We start from the raw sequence: 16,283 nt of genomic DNA on the forward strand, positions 1-16,283 counted from the left end.
GCAAGGCAGGCAGGTAGATAGAGTGATACTTAGGATTTTTCAAGAGAGCCAGAGTTCAAATGCCTTGTTCCACCAAAGGTGGCCTCCAGCCGTAGCACCGTGGTCAACTGTGGGATCCTGCGTGCAGTCTTTTCTATAATTAGGTTCTTAAGAAACCATGAGTGCTTATTATCAAGCATCATTTAGAAAAATAACTATTTCAAAGAGGAAAAAAGCTACTAGAAACCAGATAATTTCGGGCTTAGAACAGAGCTTAGTTTTCCTGTAGGGATTTCAGTAATTGTCTTTTAGCTGTAGGTGTATCATTGTGCAAAACCAGGTTTGATAAGGCCCACCTTATTTTCTACCAGGTACCAGAGTGCTGGCTTAGCACACATTCTTATCCCCTTTGTCACCCATTGCTGGGATCAACCAAGCACATAATTTCTCCGACACTTCTCCCATTGTCTGACGTGATCACGACGTTCCTGATCGAATTTCATGAAGCGTCTTCTAAATGATTGCTCACTTTGACCGTAGGTAAATACCTGTGTTTCCTCATGTCGTTTGACTCAGACCAGAATGCCTCCAGTCTGAATAATGGTAAGGAAGCTTGGTTTTCGGGGTCAGACTTAGATGCTGTGGCCAACAGATTGGTTCAGCATTTAATTCTCACGGTTTAAAAAAGGAAAAATGTCTAGATTATTCTTGGAGAGTAGATTAATATTTAATTGAATCTACGGGCATGGTAAATTGTCAAGACTAAAAGCACACCATGAAAGGGCATATAGGTTCATCATACTTTCATTTTGAGAGAAATTTATGAAAACAGGACACAACTTTTCTGTTCATCAAGCTACATGTTTCCATCCTTTTAAAATTAATATCCCTTTATGAATTTCCTTCGTGTGATTTTTCCTGTGAGCATCCAAAACATGACTGATTGAGGGAAAAAGCTATTTTTGCCAGGGCCCTTTCCCCCACCTTTAAAAGCCAGTTTAAAACCACATGTAACATTTGTCTTTAAAGACACCGACATTACTTACACTGCCATCCCATGAACAGACTTTTTTATTTCAAGGGTGTAATATATTGGTACCAAACTGAGTGGAGAATAAAGTGTAAATGAAGAGTTTGAAATGTGACTTTTCACAAGGCTAGCAGATAATAAATAAAACCACCAGAGCCTATTGTCTTTATTATCAAAGTTTATTGTCGGAGTCAGTTCCTATCTACTGGGGAGTACAACTATGTCTCAATATGTGCTATAGTAACTCTAGGGTAATAGCCATTCTGCAAAATAGTTGTACTGGGGCTCTGTTAGGCATAGATCATAATAAAGTCAGTGGAAGAATGAGCCCAGAAAAACCCTGACAGTAGAGCCATTCCTCTAGGGAAGTTCCAGTGCTAAGCAACCTGTAAGGCATCATCTATCAGCTGATGATGAGACTCAAGGAGGTGTTGGTAGAATGAAACAGGAGTTGAACCCATTTTCTACTCTTCCCTGCAAGACAACTATGGCTCCAATGCAGGAACCAAAACTTAGGTCTTATAAAATCCTTTAAGCTCCCAAAGCAAGTAAAATAGGACATAAAGAGGAAAGGGCCAGGAACCAGGATAGTGGAGGATAAATTAAGTGTAATTGGTGGGAATGAAAACTTCTGGAATGAAAAGTAGCTGGATTTAGATGCCGTTTGAGATGACAAAGAATACAGTACAGGTAAGAGCAAATGGGGAAATGATTCAAACATTGAAAGTTACTCAGATATCAGAAGTTAAGTGAAATTTCCCCTCTTAGAGGAAAACTGGTTTTAAAAAATGAGGAAGGTGAATCACTAATAGGAAAATGAGTACCTGAGTAGAAATAGGTGTTTCAAAATGCCAAGAACAGTATAATATACAAATGAGCTGGGTCTACAGGAAGGAAAAGTGGTTATGGTAGCCTGTTAACCAGATCTGACATTGGAATGACATTTCTAACAATGGCTTTGTCTATGAGGTTCTGGCATATTTTTCGTAGCACAGGTAGCTTTGAAGGAATGTTTTCATAACACTCAACGTATGTGGGAATGCACATTACTTTAGTGTAAAAATTCAAAGACCTCCCACCTATTTCTGCAGGATAGAAGTCTTCAAACAGCTGTGGCTAAAGACCCACGCCCTCTCACCACCCTTGCGATAAAAACATTAAAGGAATTGGAATTAACAAAACAAGTATCAGATGAGTCAATGAGCTTTGTACCATGTAGACAGCAGATAATTTATGGTGACTTTTGCAGGCAGCCTGAGAAACAGAAGAGCTTGTGTACTAAATGCTACCCTATCATTAAATATAATAATAATGAAAAACAGGGCCATTAAACGAGACCCTAGAAAAGTCTAGCTGCCAACCAGATTGGGAAGATAAATGAAACGGCATAGTTTATTTTAATCTGTATCTTCCACACTAACCTAGTTTGTCTACAGAAAAGCCATCTGCTGGCACCAGGCCAGTACGTCTGAATTTTGCTGTTGTTATTAGCATCTCATTTTTCCAAAAGAGGAATGTGTAAGTAGCAGGTGTACATAAATGACCATTTCTACAAAGCCTTCTCTGCAGTCTTGACCTGTGTGGGGACAGGTTCTACTGATGGAAGCATTTTTAAAGGCAGAAGAAAAAACATTGACTTGAGGTTTCCTCCACAGAAAGAATACCAGTGGAGTTGGGCCCGTATGATGAGTCTCTTATTGGCGCTGAACAAATGGCCTCTTCTCCAGGAAATACCTTTGTTCATTCCTATCTACAGGTTTCTTTTGATGGACACATGGAGTAATCTCTAAAACAAGAAATGAGGCAGAAGCAGTTTCTTTTCTAATCATGTCTCTGACGAAGTGAAGGGTCCTAGACTCTTCTGACACCTCATGGACGTGGGGCGAGGGTGGGCAGTGTCCCAAGACAGGATGCTCAGGCTGCTGTCCAGACCCGGGCTGTTCTGAGCCCCATGGCCTTCTCCTGCTCCCTGTGTACCTATGCTGCGAGGAAATCTTCTTGAGGATTTTCCTCCTCAGCTGTTCCAAATACAGTTCATTTGCTGGAAAACAGAGAGAACCTAAGTGTGAGTTAATAACCCTTGGATTTTAGACATGGTATAACTTTTCAAGAACAGATTAGTCAGATTTCCAAACAGATGAGAAGAGGCCGTTTTATGCCCACGTCGCCTCCAAAATGTCTTGTTCGATGAGAATCCCTGTCTACTTCTGGCACTTCCTCAGCTCAAAAACAGGGCAGCTGTACAGAGAACTGTGGCTGTCAAGATGAGCCGAAGCTCGTGGTTGGGATCGGACATAAATGCCTACGTTCGTAGCTGTAGCCCGGCATTGTTTTTTTCCCTTTCCTCTTCTGGCGGTTTTTTTTTTTTTTGCGGTACGCGGGCCTCACTGTTGAGGCCTCTCCCGTTGCGGAGCACAAGCTCCGGACGCGCAGGCCCAGCTGCCATGGCTCACGGGCCTAGCCGCTCTGCGGCATGTGTGATCTTCCCAGACCGGGGTACGAACCCATGTCCCCTGCGTTGGCAGGCGGACTCTCAACCACTGCGCCACCAGGGAAGCCCTCTGGCGGTTTTTGATCCAGTCCTTTGGGTAGCAAATAGCTTAGAAAATTAAAAATGCACAAAAATGTTATCTAACAAGGGGGGTCGGGAAGGTAAAAAGGATAAAAAGTCACTATAATTCAAAGTCTGATATCCAGTGGAGGCAGTGTAATGATTGGCAGAAAAGGGAGGCTGAATTCACGGAGTGGAAGAATAAGGGAACATGAGGGGAAAAAGCAATTTTCATGATTTCGACTGTAATAGTAAGAACTTCTTGTCTCTGTAATTCTAGGGGTCTCAGAATAACACTGCGGTTCAATGTTAGGAGTACAGTTTGATTTGGGGGCAGGGAAGGAGACATAAGTCACTCTTCAACTTACACAGCATGAAGGGGGGCAGTGTAACAGAAGATTTCTCTTAGCATTTCATTTGGAGAAAGAAGCAAGTAGGATGGAAATACCTAATTATATTTAAAACGAAAGAAAAACCGTCAAGATACTTTTAGGTCCTCTGTAAAAGGAGTGCTGTCTTCATATTAAACACTGTCTGGAGGAACAAATGAACTGACAATTAGGGAAATGAGAACAAGAAGGTAAATGAAATGTCTGTTCTCTCTGTATGCTGCCCACTGTAGGTGATCGTTCACTCTCTCTCAAGGGGTCTGGGTGGGGAGGCTCACTCCACTAGTGCACTAGTGGTATCTGGTAGCCCCCCACTCCCCACTTCCTTTTTTTTTTTTTTTTTTTTTGCGGTACGCGGGCCTCTCACTGTTGTGGCCTCTCCTGCCGCGGAGCACAGGCTCCGGATGCAGAGGCTCAGCGGCCATGGCTCAAGGGCCCAGCCGCTCCGCGGCATGTGGGATCTTCCCGGACCGGGGCACGAACCCGCGTCCCCTGCATCGGCAGGCGGACTCTCAACCACTGTGCCACCAGGGAAGCCCCCCACTTCCTTTTAAAGCTGTTGCCCTTCTATACTCAACTGAAAATTCTCGGGCCTGTGGTCCTTAGTCTTTAGACTTTACTCACTGTAGTCCGAGATAAGCATTCTGGTTTTTTTTTTTTTTTGGTGCAGTTTCAATTTAAAAATATCACCCTTCAAACGTCTGTGAAATTATTATAATTGTTCACTCCATGTGAATGTCATGAGAATAAGATGATGGTTTAAAACACACTTTTGAACTCCCAGGGAGAAGCAGGCATTAAGCTATTTCTTTCCTTCCCCACTGGGCTACTGCAGACCACCCCAGGACGGAGACCCGAGGCCTAGGGTACACAGTCCGAAGGCACATGCGTCCTTACGTCCCAGCCCTACAGGCGAGCACGGCCGCTCCAAGTGAATCAGGTACACACACTGGCCCTAAATGTTCAGCACGATTTATAAGGGGAAGAAAAATTTTGGTTTTGCAGACAAAACTTTTTCTTATCGGGGCCGTGTCAGACTATGCTCTTTCAGGCCCAAATAATTTCAGCGATAATTACAGCTCTCAGGTTAAGTGTTCTGGGAGCTCACTCCTTGTTCACTTCATGCATTATACAAAGTACCCACGAAATAAGCCAAGCAACCAGTTTCACATAAAGGTGAAAATGCCGATGTCCTGTTACCTACAGCACTGCACTGTGGGCTCGAAGAGTTCTCGGAAACGGAGGAAAATAATGGCAAGAGAAAAGGTGTCTGTGGAACCCAACACGTCCCTCAGGGTAGTCGCTGGGCGGTTCCTCCCGACTGCTTACCTTGGCTTTCCCTCAGTTGCTCTCTGTCAGGCTCTCAGTGTCGCACTCTTTGGGCGGTTCCCCTCCTCCTGGCAGCTCGCTCTCGATTTCCCACAGGACGTCATCCTCGTCCTCCAAGTTGCTGGAGATGTGGCACTTCTTGAACCCCTGGACAATGGATTCGCTTGAGATGCTATTCCATGCCACCATGACCCACTCCAGAAAGAGGCCGAGGGGCGGCTTCTTGGCGTTCCCCGTGGGGCTCAGTGCCAGGTTCCCCGCCAGGAGCCAGTTGGAGTACTGGGCCCGGACACTGTCATTCAGGGGTTTGTAGACCACCACATCCAACACCTGCAGCTGCGAGGTCAGGCCCCCTGGGATGATGACCATGTCAGTGTTCATGCTTTCCATGGAGCTCTTCACCGAATCAGTGGCGTGGCCCCGGAAGCCGTTGAGGATCAGCATCCCTCGCTGCTTCGGCACTGCACCGGTTCTCCGCCTCCACACCACTTCCAACCAGTCCTGCATCAAGTCCTCCGTCATCCATCCGTACCGGTGACAACGGATTTCCATGCCACTGGGGAACTTCCCGGGGGGGATGTATGTGCCCCTCAGAATGATGTACGGAGGTAACTTCCTCCCATCTGCCAAGACACCAAGCATGGCGGTGATTTTCAGTTTCTCCCTGCCTGGCGTCTTGACCAAGACGGGCTTTTCACCCTGGTTGTCCACAGTCACCCTCGAGGGCACCTCTAAGCAAATGGGCGTCTCGTCAGCATTTCCCATCTGAGCCACCTGGTAGTCGTGTGCCCTGCGCAGAGCCAGGACGCTCCGCTGGTAGGTGACGAGCTTCTCGGTCAGGTCTTCCGGCAGCTGCTGGGGCACCGGTACCTTATGCCGCAGAGACAAGTCATACCTTCGCATCATTCTTCGACACCAGCCCAGGCTGGCCTTGAACCCCTTCTCCGGAATGTTCATCTCCTGGGCAATCTCCAGAGCTTTCAGCTGCATGGCCTCCCTGGTGATGGGGTCCCCTTTGGCCTGCATGTATCGAACGTACTCGGCCACGCGCTGGTCCACCAGGGCGAAGCGCCCATTTTTGGGGCCCCGGAAGGCGCGCCGCATGGCGTGGGCGTTCTGCAGCTGCGGCTTCACTTTGCGCCAGTCGCGGACGTTTTTTTCCAGCACCCCGAACTGCTTGGCCGCCTGGCAGTTGTTGGTGCTCTCGGCGTACTCCACCACCATTAACTTGAACCCCGCGTCGTAACTGCGGCGCATGCCCCGGCTGAACTGAAACTTCCCGGCCAGGTCGTCTGCCGAGAGGTCGTACCCGGGGAAGCCCACGGCCATGTAGAAGGGGTACCCCTCGCCCCACTCGGGCAGCTCTGTGATGTCCCGAGGCAGACGGAGGCTATAGCTGTCCAGGTGCTGAGGCTGCGGAAACTGGGAGGCCGTGTTCATCGGGCCCACCCAATCTGGGGGCTTCACGTCAGATTCTTCATTTTCTGGCAGACAGACAGGGAGGGGCAAAGATAGTGCCCGTAAGTAAAATGATTTCTGGCTCATTCCCTGATTTTTTTTTTTTCTTTTTTTGGTCGAAATACCAAGAATACCTTAATCTCAAACTCACTAGAAGCAGTAGCTCTATTAACAGATAACACTTACGAAGTCCTTACCCCCGTGCCAATTCCCATGGATTACCACATCTAATTCTCACAATAACTGTTTATTTCTTCTTTGCACGTGAGTCTAGAGAAATTAAGTAATGCATCAAGGTGGCTGAGCTACGAAGTGGCAGAGCTGGAAACTGAATACAGGCAACAAGCTTGGATCACATACTAACTGTGTGGGCCATGCTTGGGTCAAAATAACCTTTACCTGGACGAGAAGCCAATTATAACCCATATCACCACATAATATTACAGAATTTGTATCATCATGGGCTGAATCATATCCCTTAAACCAAGGAAATCTATAGCAATACCACACTTAGGAAAGTTAAGCTTATAAGGCAGAAGTATGGTTCTTGCATACCAATGTTAGAACTGGGTTTCACTGTATGTTTCTGTTTAGAAGGTGGCCACAGAAGTTGAATACGACTCACGGAAATTACCATATCTCACCAAAACTAAGATGCCATCAATTGCAAGATGCACCATTATATGCCATTAAGAAAAAAAAAAGCTACTAGTGAAACTATAGCATGCCATCAATTTTAAGAGGCATTCTCAACTGCAGAGATGTTAAAGTGATGAGGGAAAAACGTGTCTTGGAATCAATGAAATACAGCATTTTAAACTATTACTTATAGAGAGAAGACAAATCAAACCACTCAGGCTGTTGGGAAGCTGTATTTTTCCAACTCCTGCCCTCTAACTATATTTCTTGATGAAAGACTGAGTGCTTCTTTAGACATATTTGCTCAAGTATGTACTACAGCTGCTATTGCTTTTTCTATCCAAGATTAAGAAGACAGGAAGCCAAGTAAATAACCCTGGATGCATGCTTCGTCACACTATTTTCCTTAGTTTTCAGAGGTGTGTGGTGTGCCACCGAGGCACCCAGGATGTGCGCTGGACCAAAGCCACACAAACTTCATTTTGGTTCACCTGCATACAAAGGTGCATGTTGAGACTTATTACTGACAGTCGACAGGTGAAGAAATGGAGGCTCAGAGAGGTGGATGAAGTCGCCTAAGGTCACATAGCATAGGAAAGGAGATTCTGAAACTCCAAAGCCCATAATCTTTCTGCCTCACAACCTTGCCTTACTCTTAAATACCCCACAGAATGTACCCGGAAACTTAAAATTCATTATTCTCCCATTGGATGGATGTTGAATTGGGTTAATCATAGTACCTGCAAAGGTTCCTCCCTGGAACTGCCATTCGTCAGAATTCTGAGACTCCTCCTCCCTTTCCAACCGAGTGATCATGTCGGGCTTAGGGAATGGGAATTCTGTTTATAGGAAATAGAACAGGTAACAGCTGTGTGTTACTGTCTTGGAACACTGCCAAAATAAGTACTTTATAATACTTAAGAAACCCTCCCCTCCACTCCCACCCCACCACAGTCTTCTCAATATGCAGATTTATGAAAGGTGGGGGGAAAGGGCTCGGGGATACTTAAAGAAAAAATATGATGGGAAACAGGTCTGTCCAAGGGAATTTATGAATCTCTGCTAATGTACTAGCAACAACAAAAAGGAACTGCATTTAGCAGGGAAGTGGGTGGGTGCAGCCACGGATCTAATGAGCACTCTGGTACCCATATGAGCAAATGGGGAGATCCCTCCAAATGGTTACATTCTAATAATACGGTTACATTCCAATAATATGGATATCAATGCTGGGAAGGGAGCAAGGATTCTTTGAGGATATGTCCCCAAGCTTACATAGTACCTGCAAAGGTTCCTCCCTGGAACTGCCATTCGTCAGAATTCTGAGACTCCTCCTCCCTTTCCAACCGAGTGATCATGTCGGGCTTAGGGAATGGGAATTCTGTTTATAGGAAATAGAACAGGTAACAGCTGTGTGTTACTGTCTTGGAACACTGCCAAAATAAGTACTTTATAATACTTAAGAAACCCTCCCCTCCACTCCCACCCCACCACAGTCTTCTCAATATGCAGATTTATGAAAGGTGGGGGGAAAGGGCTCGGGGATACTTAAAGAAAAAATATGATGGGAAACAGGTCTGTCCAAGGGAATTTATGAATCTCTGCTAATGTACTAGCAACAACAAAAAGGAACTGCATTTAGCAGGGAAGTGGGTGGGTGCAGCCACGGATCTAATGAGCACTCTGGTACCCATATGAGCAAATGGGGAGATCCCTCCAAATGGTTACATTCTAATAATACGGTTACATTCCAATAATATGGATATCAATGCTGGGAAGGGAGCAAGGATTCTTTGAGGATATGTCCCCAAGCTTCTAAGGCTGACAGGGTAACAACGAGGCCTGCCTTCCCTCCTAAGGAACATATGAAGCACAGGCCCAGACCCATGGTGACATTTCTTAGATTATGTCTTATTTTTTCTTTTTTTGATGAGAATGCCTGGGTTGAATGAGGATGGTTCTGAGAGCTGGCACAAGCTGCTGAGTAGAAGGACACAATATGTATATCCTGCCTAAATCAAAAACAGGAAATTAAATGGGCACAGGCATTGAGGGGACAGACTCCAAGTTCAGGAGAGAGGGATGTTGGATACACCAGAGAAGAGAGACGTGGAAACAATTCTCTGGGCTCAGAGCTTCTAGGAGACAAAGGAAAACAAAGCTTTACCCAGGGACAGGACAGTTTCATAATTCATCCTCATGACCTCCCGGTACAGGGCCTTTTGCTGCTCCGTCAAAACGTCCCACTCCTCATCGGAAAAATATATGGCCACCTCATCGAATAGGGCTGGCACCTGCAACAGTGAACAGGCCTTTCTCAACGACTAGTAGGCACATGCAGACACAGATCACACACCCGCATCTCACAGGCGAGGGCTTGGGCCCGGGGAAACGTCTCTCCTGAGTCGCACGGCTCCTCCGAGAAGCAACACCAAGACAAAAACAAGGTCTCCCGTGCCCTGCTGAGTGCTTTCCTCCCCCGGCATCCACAGATAAGGAGAGCAACACCGTGAGAAGAAAAGTCCCCCGTGCTGGTTGGGAGACACTGGATCCTCACATACAGCAGGGAGAGCCGATCACGGCTCAGCCCCCATCCAGAGCCAGAACCAACCACGCTCGAGGAAACACCCCGAGACAGCGGCCCCACCAACACAACCCTGCTCTCTCCCTTGGTCACAGATCCTCAGCCCAGGAGGGTGCTGGGGGCCTCCTGGGCACTAGTCTCCATTTGCAGGGCACTAGCCCCGGTTTCTGACTCAGAACCCAACACTGCCAGGGAGGGGCCAGTGAGAGAAGGGGCTTCAGCCGTGGATTTTCCAATCCACGAGGAGGAGGACAGAAGGGCTAATCAGAGCTTCAATTTATGTAACGAGATACTAGAGCAGACTGCTTTGCTTCCGTGCCTAGACCCGCAGCAGGAAGCCCTAAGGAGCGGCTCACCTACCTCCCCATCCCCACGGGCCAGTGGGACGGGGGTGCCTGAGCAGCCAAACGCAGCCAAGCCACCCAGACCGACCCCCTCTTGTTCAACTCTCTGCTTTTCTTTTTACTATGTGTTTTCCTTCAGTCATTAAGAATCCTACTCCAAAGTTCGTCGTATTCAATGGTAAGGGATCTGGGCTGCCGCTTTCACAGCTACTCCCCATAGCTGAATCTAGGGCCTGGGGGATCAGAGTACTGTTTTCCATCCGCTTAGAAAAGTTCAGTGTCTGCACCACCTGCAGCTTCTTCAGGCCCCCGGCCATCAATCATCTAGATCTCCTGGCCCTTCTTCCTTACGCACGGAGTCCACCTCGTCCCTCCCCCCGCTCACAGCCCCTTCCACACAGGGAGAACCTCCTAGGAAAGGCCCTGTAACTGCTTCCCTTATTCCCCCCACAGCCCCATTTAATTAAGGAGGAAACTGGCTCAGAGCAGCCCCGTTCCTGGCCCGAAGTCACACAGCCAATACCGGCAGGGTTGAGGGTGGGACACAGCACTGTCTGACTTCAAGGCTCCCGCCCTCACAGAGGGCAGAGGGGCCTCCCAGGTCACCAGCTGGCAGGCCTCCACTCCCACCCCGCACACGCTCAGCGGTACTCAGCTGCTGCAGTTCCCTGAACAAACCATCCTCGCACCCTCTGTGTCTCCGCACATGGTGCTCTGCTGCCTCGGAGGTCCTCCCCATTCTTGGCCTGGCTGACACCCACCCACCTTCCAAGACTCAGCCCAGACATCCTGTTCCCCGGGAAGCTGGTCCCAACCCAGGCTGTGTGCCCTGTGACGCCCTGGGCTGAAGGCTCTGGTGGCACTTATCACACTGCAGAGTCCTCTTGGCTTACCTGTCTGCTTCTTCCACTGGAATATTGGCTCACTGAGGGCAGAACCTGGGCTTATTCCGTTTTGTTTCCCTAAGCCTAGAACACTTCCTGTAGGTAGTAATCCCTTAAAAATGTGTTCCTGAATCAAAGATTTAAGCAAATAACCCCTGGACTTCCCTTCTCTTATTCCGCTTGGAACAGTTTCAAATAATCGTTAAAATGTATCTGTCACAAGACTGAACTTACTCTTTGGAGTAAGAATGGACAAGAATCCCTACTGTAAAATACCAGGAGGTACAAACGAACTGGTCTCTGGGCTGCGCTCAGACTTCATCAATCTGGAAAGCCAGGCAGCCAGGAATTTTCCATCCCACCCCATCCCACTTCCCAGGCTTTTAAACAACTCTCCCTTTGGCCTTTTCTCTCCCTAGGAAATTCCAGATCTAGGCCATACCTATTTATAGGCCCTTTCCCTTTGCTGATAAAACAGGACACAGGACTGGCTATGGCTGTCATTGCAGAGGGGCTACCCACATCGATCCTTGTAGAAGGTAACACGTCCTGGGCCTGGTAAATATATCAGCAGCCCTGGAGTGGTGAGAAGGCAGCTGGAGGCTGAGGCTGGATTCATCTCCTCCCATTTAGGACTGAGCCCCGGAGGATCCTCAGACAAGCCCACATTATGCTCCAGAGGCACGCGGTACAGTGGCTTAGGAATTCTCCTCACAGCAACCTTCTGTGAGAATTGAGCAAGCCTTCAGCCAGGCCCTGCTGTGCAGGCCTCCCCTCTCTCCACAGAGGCCTTTTATCTAGCCAAGCACAGCAGAAGGTAAACAGGGCCAGCCCTGGGCCAAACTCAGAGATCAGGCAGCCGCCATCCAACCCCTGGACACCCTTGCTTGGCCTCACAGGTAGAGGCCCTCGATCCCCGCCTTCCTCCCTTCCCTCAGAAGGTCAAGGACTCATCAGACAGGTGTTCTTCCTTCAGCTTGTGTGTGCTGCCTCACTCGGTCCCACGAGCTGGCACTCCAACGCTTATCTCCAAGGGTAACCGTCCTAGAGTACTTACACGCTGCCCAGGCTCGCTGCACCCAGTGAAGACAGCACTTAGGGGGCTGGGACTGGTGCACTGATAGAGCGCCTGCTGTATGCCAGGCACTGTGTAGGGCACTCCCTCTTACGTGGTTAAATGTGTTACCTTATTGAATCCTTTAAATAGTACAGGGATACGGCGATCACCACCCCAGTTTTATGGGTGAGGAAACAGGGCTGATAAGTATCTTGCCCAAGGTCACAGAGTTAGCAAGTCGGACTCCCAAGCCCGGCTTTCTCGGCAGGCCACTTAGGCCAAGTGGCCTCTGCTTGGTGGCGGCAGCAAACCCTAGCGTCCCTTAGAAAGACGAGCCGAGGACTTCTCCCTCAGAGCTACTAGGGAGAGAGCTCAGACTCCTGGGCGCAGCACACTCCCCCGAAGGGCTGGCTCGGTCCCCTGGCCCCCTCTGCTTCTCTCACCCATCCCCTCCACTCCTGGACTCCACTGTGGGCTCCAGCTGCAGGAGCTGCTCCGGACTCTGCACACACGAGCTTTCCTCTCCAGTGCTTTTGCTTCTGGCTGCCTGGAGGGCAAGACCCTCCCTTCCCTTGGCTGGTTCCACCTAGGCCGAAGGCTTGGTTCAAAGTACACTTTCCCTTTTTTCTACTTGAAATTGGATTTCTACTCCAGTTCTCCCACGAAATATTACCCTAATATACAGCCTGATTCTTTGGTTGGAAAAGCTTTTATTGATCACTCTAACACAATCCCCAACAACCAAAATACATATTGGATTCTTTTCTTCCCCTAGTTTTAATGCTCTAGAGCAAGGGTTTTTCCCACCTCTGCACGGCTGACATTCTTGGCCAGATAATTCCTCGTTGTGGGAGCTGTCCTGTGCATCACCGATGGGTAGCAGCATCCCTGGCCTCTACCCAGGAGATGCCTGTAGGATCTCCCACTCCCCAAGCCCCACCCCGAGTCATGACAACCAAAGACGTCTCCACCCAGGCGTCCCTGGGAGAGATGGGGCTGGGGGCAAAACTGCCTACTGCTCCAGACCAGGTCCCTGCCTGCCTTCTCCAGCTCTCCAACCTGCAGGAGAGCACGTCCTGAGCTGACTTCCCCCACAGAACTCCAAATACTGTGCAGTTAATTAGATTTACTTCCCTATCTTCCTCACAAGACTAGTACCCCCGCGAGACTAGGGATCTTGCCTTAATAACACCCAGCACTGTGCTCAGTAGCTGCAGATGGATGGCAGGCTGCCTGGGTGCCACACATGCCAGTCCCCCTCCTCCAGCTCCTCTGGTTACCTCCTTCTTTCCCAGCCAAGCATGGGCTTCACCTTGCTCCTCTCTGTGTTGTCCCAAGACACTCTTATGTGCGCTTCTACTGCACCTGCTTTGCGCACTTCTCCATTCTGTCTAGATGTTCTCGGTTGGCCAATGCAGCCTCAAAGCCATGAGTTCTTGCTCAGAGCTAGATAGGACTGATGCCTGCTCTCCAAAATCTCCCTAGCTGCATGGATCTGAACTGGGGAGGAGGCCAGGGTGGGCTGAAGAGACAAATGCAATCCAGGCTCCATAGCTAGATGAGAAAACCCAGAGCCTGGTGTCATACTGCTTTAAATATTTTTAATTGAAGTATAACATACATACAACAAAATGCAGTACTTTTAAGGTTCCAGCTCAAGAGGTGTTTTTAAGAACAAATGTCAGCGTACATGTGTATCCTAGGGGCAAAATAGATAACCTTGCTGCACCCCATGCAGTGGGAGCGGAGCGGGACTGGATAGTTTGGAAGGACCATGATTCTATGAATACAGATCTCTCACTGGAAACAAAGGATATGTATACCGATGACATTCATACACAGTGGAAAACTAAGCAGAGAAAAGGAATGTCATTTTGTTGCTTCTTTAAAATGTTTACCATTCATGCCCAATTATCATGAAGTCCAGTAAGTACTGTGAATAATGTACATAACGATGACTATAAATATCTGTTGCATTTACACTTTTATAAGTTTACTCTAATTCTATCACGCTATGCTGTTTGGATATGCTCCCTATTCACTGCTGCCTACTATCCCAACCCCTCCTCCATCCAGGACCAGCTGGAAATGCAGCTCTCTCCTGTGTCAACTGGCCTCGTCCCATAAAGCTCTCCTCACGTCAGTTCAGTGCCCCAAGACTTACTTAAATGGTTTAAATGGTTCCCTTCAACCAGCGGTAGGTGATAAAGACTCTCTCCTCACCCAAACTTTGGCCAGGCTCCTCTGAGCCCTCTTCTCCACTAGGCCTCTATCTTGGGCACATACACACCCCCCTCCGGTTCTCAGTCTGCCCAGACCAGTTTTAGCAAGAATCCTGCAAAGTCAGTTTAGAAAGAACCCTCCACCGTGGATGTCTCCTCTTGGTAATTTTCCAACCACTGAGCCCTCCGCTCTGCTCCTTGGCTATAAATCCCCCCTTGCTGAGCCCGATCTCTCTCCCCTATTGTGACAGTCTTGAAACCTATCTCAATAGTCCTGAATAGTCTTCCTTATCATCTTAACAAATGCCAGAACAATTTTTCTTTCACCTAGGCCAGCAGAGATTTAGTTGGTGTCTACAAGGCGCCTGGCATTGAGCAGGATATAGGGAATCCACGGGTACAGGAGAGAGACACAGTCGTGGCCTCTTGGACTCCCGATCCTGATGGTGTGCTTGAAGCTGCGTGCCTGAAGGGACTGTTCCCAGAACCAGTTCCATTCTTCACTGTGCCTTTTAAAGCCACAGAACTGTTTTCTCAGGAATGCAAACACACCGGGCTGGGCTAGGCTATTTTTACTTCCTATGTCTGCTTGAGGAAGAGACTTAATACAAGCCTGGCTCCCAGGCCTGCCCCTCACAGCTGTGTGTGGACTCCACACCTTCTTACTTACCCATCCGCCCTCTGAGCAGATTCGGACTTTCTGCATATCTGTGGGGCCATCCTCCAGGTCCCGGCTCTGAATCTCTTCTTCTTCTTCCTCTTCTTTCAGGGTCAAATTGAGAGGGTAGGCTGTGGACTCCATCTCTGCAAGCAAGATTCAGTTCAGAAAAATCAGGTGCTAGTGTGAACTCTTTAAAGTCTGTGATGGGGGCAGCTCAGGCTACACAAACCGTTTTAGCCCCAAGCACAGTTCAGCTGCAACAATGGAAGGGGACAGGGCCAGGGCTGGGGAGGAAGGGTTTCAGGGAAAGCACCAGGAAGCTGGAAGGTGACATATTTAATTATGATATGAAGAGGGTTGCAGGCAGATAGCATACCCGGCTGCCTTAAAATATTTAAAAAGCTATCTGTGTAAGAGAGACCAGACTGGTTCTGTAGAGACCCAAAGGCAGAGCAGGCCACTGAGTAAACATTCCAGGAAGAGGTTTTAAAGAGTGCATCAAATGGCAGAACTTTCTCACAGCCAGTGCCACCCAAACATGGAATTGGCAGCAAGACAGCGGTATTGGCTTCCTTTCAATGGAGGCATTTGAACACTGATAGAGCACTCGCTCAACTGGGTTGTTCCTACAGGGCCAGTTCAGCATCAGGAGGTTGGGTGGCCCAGAGTACCTGGATTTCCCAGACTCAAAGGTTCTGTCCATAAGCCAGGTCAGAAAATAAGACTGTTCTGCCTTAAGCGACTTTCCAAGCCCAGGAGTCGGTGATCCTTAGTGAGGGGTAATGCCTGGACACGCAAGAAGGTGCAGCAATCAGCTGGGGCCAGGCTCTGGGGCCCACCGCCACCGGGAAGACTCGCTGCCTCTGGGCCGCAAATTCTCTCTCTTCTGCAAATTCTCTCGCCCAGCTCCTAGGCCAGTACAAAGGGCCGCGCTCCTGTCCTCTAGGGGCGCGGGCAATTCCTAGGTGTGGAGTGAGCGCGCATCTTGTGGGCCGCATCCTCCCGGGCTTCCAAAGAAAAGATCCTTCCGGAGTTCAAAGTCCGCTCCTTCGATATTTTCAAAAAGGACGGGCGAATGCGGCAGGATAGGTATGGGGCGGGTGGAACAGGCTTCAGATCCCTGGAGCTGGGGCCCGAACTTGGCCGCGGCCTCCCC

General features: G+C 48.7%; 1 protein-coding gene across 4 annotated transcripts; it reads right to left on the reverse strand.

Moving 5' to 3' along the window:
* Positions 1-1,169: 1,169 nt before the first annotated feature.
* POGK (pogo transposable element derived with KRAB domain) lies at positions 1,170-15,891 on the reverse strand. 4 transcript variants are annotated; one of them, XM_024763641.1, is made up of 6 exons: positions 15,799-15,891; positions 15,137-15,270; positions 9,543-9,669; positions 8,658-8,756; positions 5,279-6,762; positions 1,170-3,050 (listed from the first exon to the last, which is right to left on the reverse strand). In XM_024763641.1, the coding sequence occupies exons 2-5, from the start codon at positions 15,266-15,268 to the stop codon at positions 5,291-5,293; spliced, it is 1,830 nt and encodes a 609-aa protein (XP_024619409.1). In that variant the 5' UTR covers positions 15,269-15,270; positions 15,799-15,891; the 3' UTR covers positions 1,170-3,050; positions 5,279-5,290. The 4 variants fall into 4 exon arrangements, with proteins under 4 accessions (XP_024619409.1, XP_024619410.1, XP_024619411.1 ...); XM_024763642.1 differs by lacking the exon at positions 9,543-9,669 and having other exon boundaries at positions 15,799-15,885; XM_024763643.1 differs by lacking the exons at positions 8,658-8,756; positions 9,543-9,669 and having other exon boundaries at positions 15,799-15,885.
* Positions 15,892-16,283: the final 392 nt, after the last annotated feature.

Source organism: Neophocaena asiaeorientalis, unplaced genomic scaffold (genome assembly GCF_003031525.2).
Source record: "Neophocaena asiaeorientalis asiaeorientalis breed wild unplaced genomic scaffold, Neophocaena_asiaeorientalis_V1.1 scaffold912, whole genome shotgun sequence".
NCBI lineage: Eukaryota > Metazoa > Chordata > Mammalia > Artiodactyla > Phocoenidae > Neophocaena > Neophocaena asiaeorientalis.

Excerpts from the sequence above, each read along its gene's own strand:
- POGK (XM_024763641.1), bottom strand. The coding sequence starts at position 15,268 with ATGGAGTCCACAGCCTACCCTCTCAATTTGACCCTGAAAGAAGAGGAA. Across the intron at positions 9,670-15,136 it reads TCTGCTCAGAGGGCGGATGG|GTGCCAGCCCTATTCGATGA; the intron begins GTAAGTAAGAAG and ends TCACTGTTGCAG. Across the intron at positions 8,757-9,542 it reads TGAAACTGTCCTGTCCCTGG|AATTCCCATTCCCTAAGCCC; the intron begins GTAAAGCTTTGT and ends TCCTATAAACAG.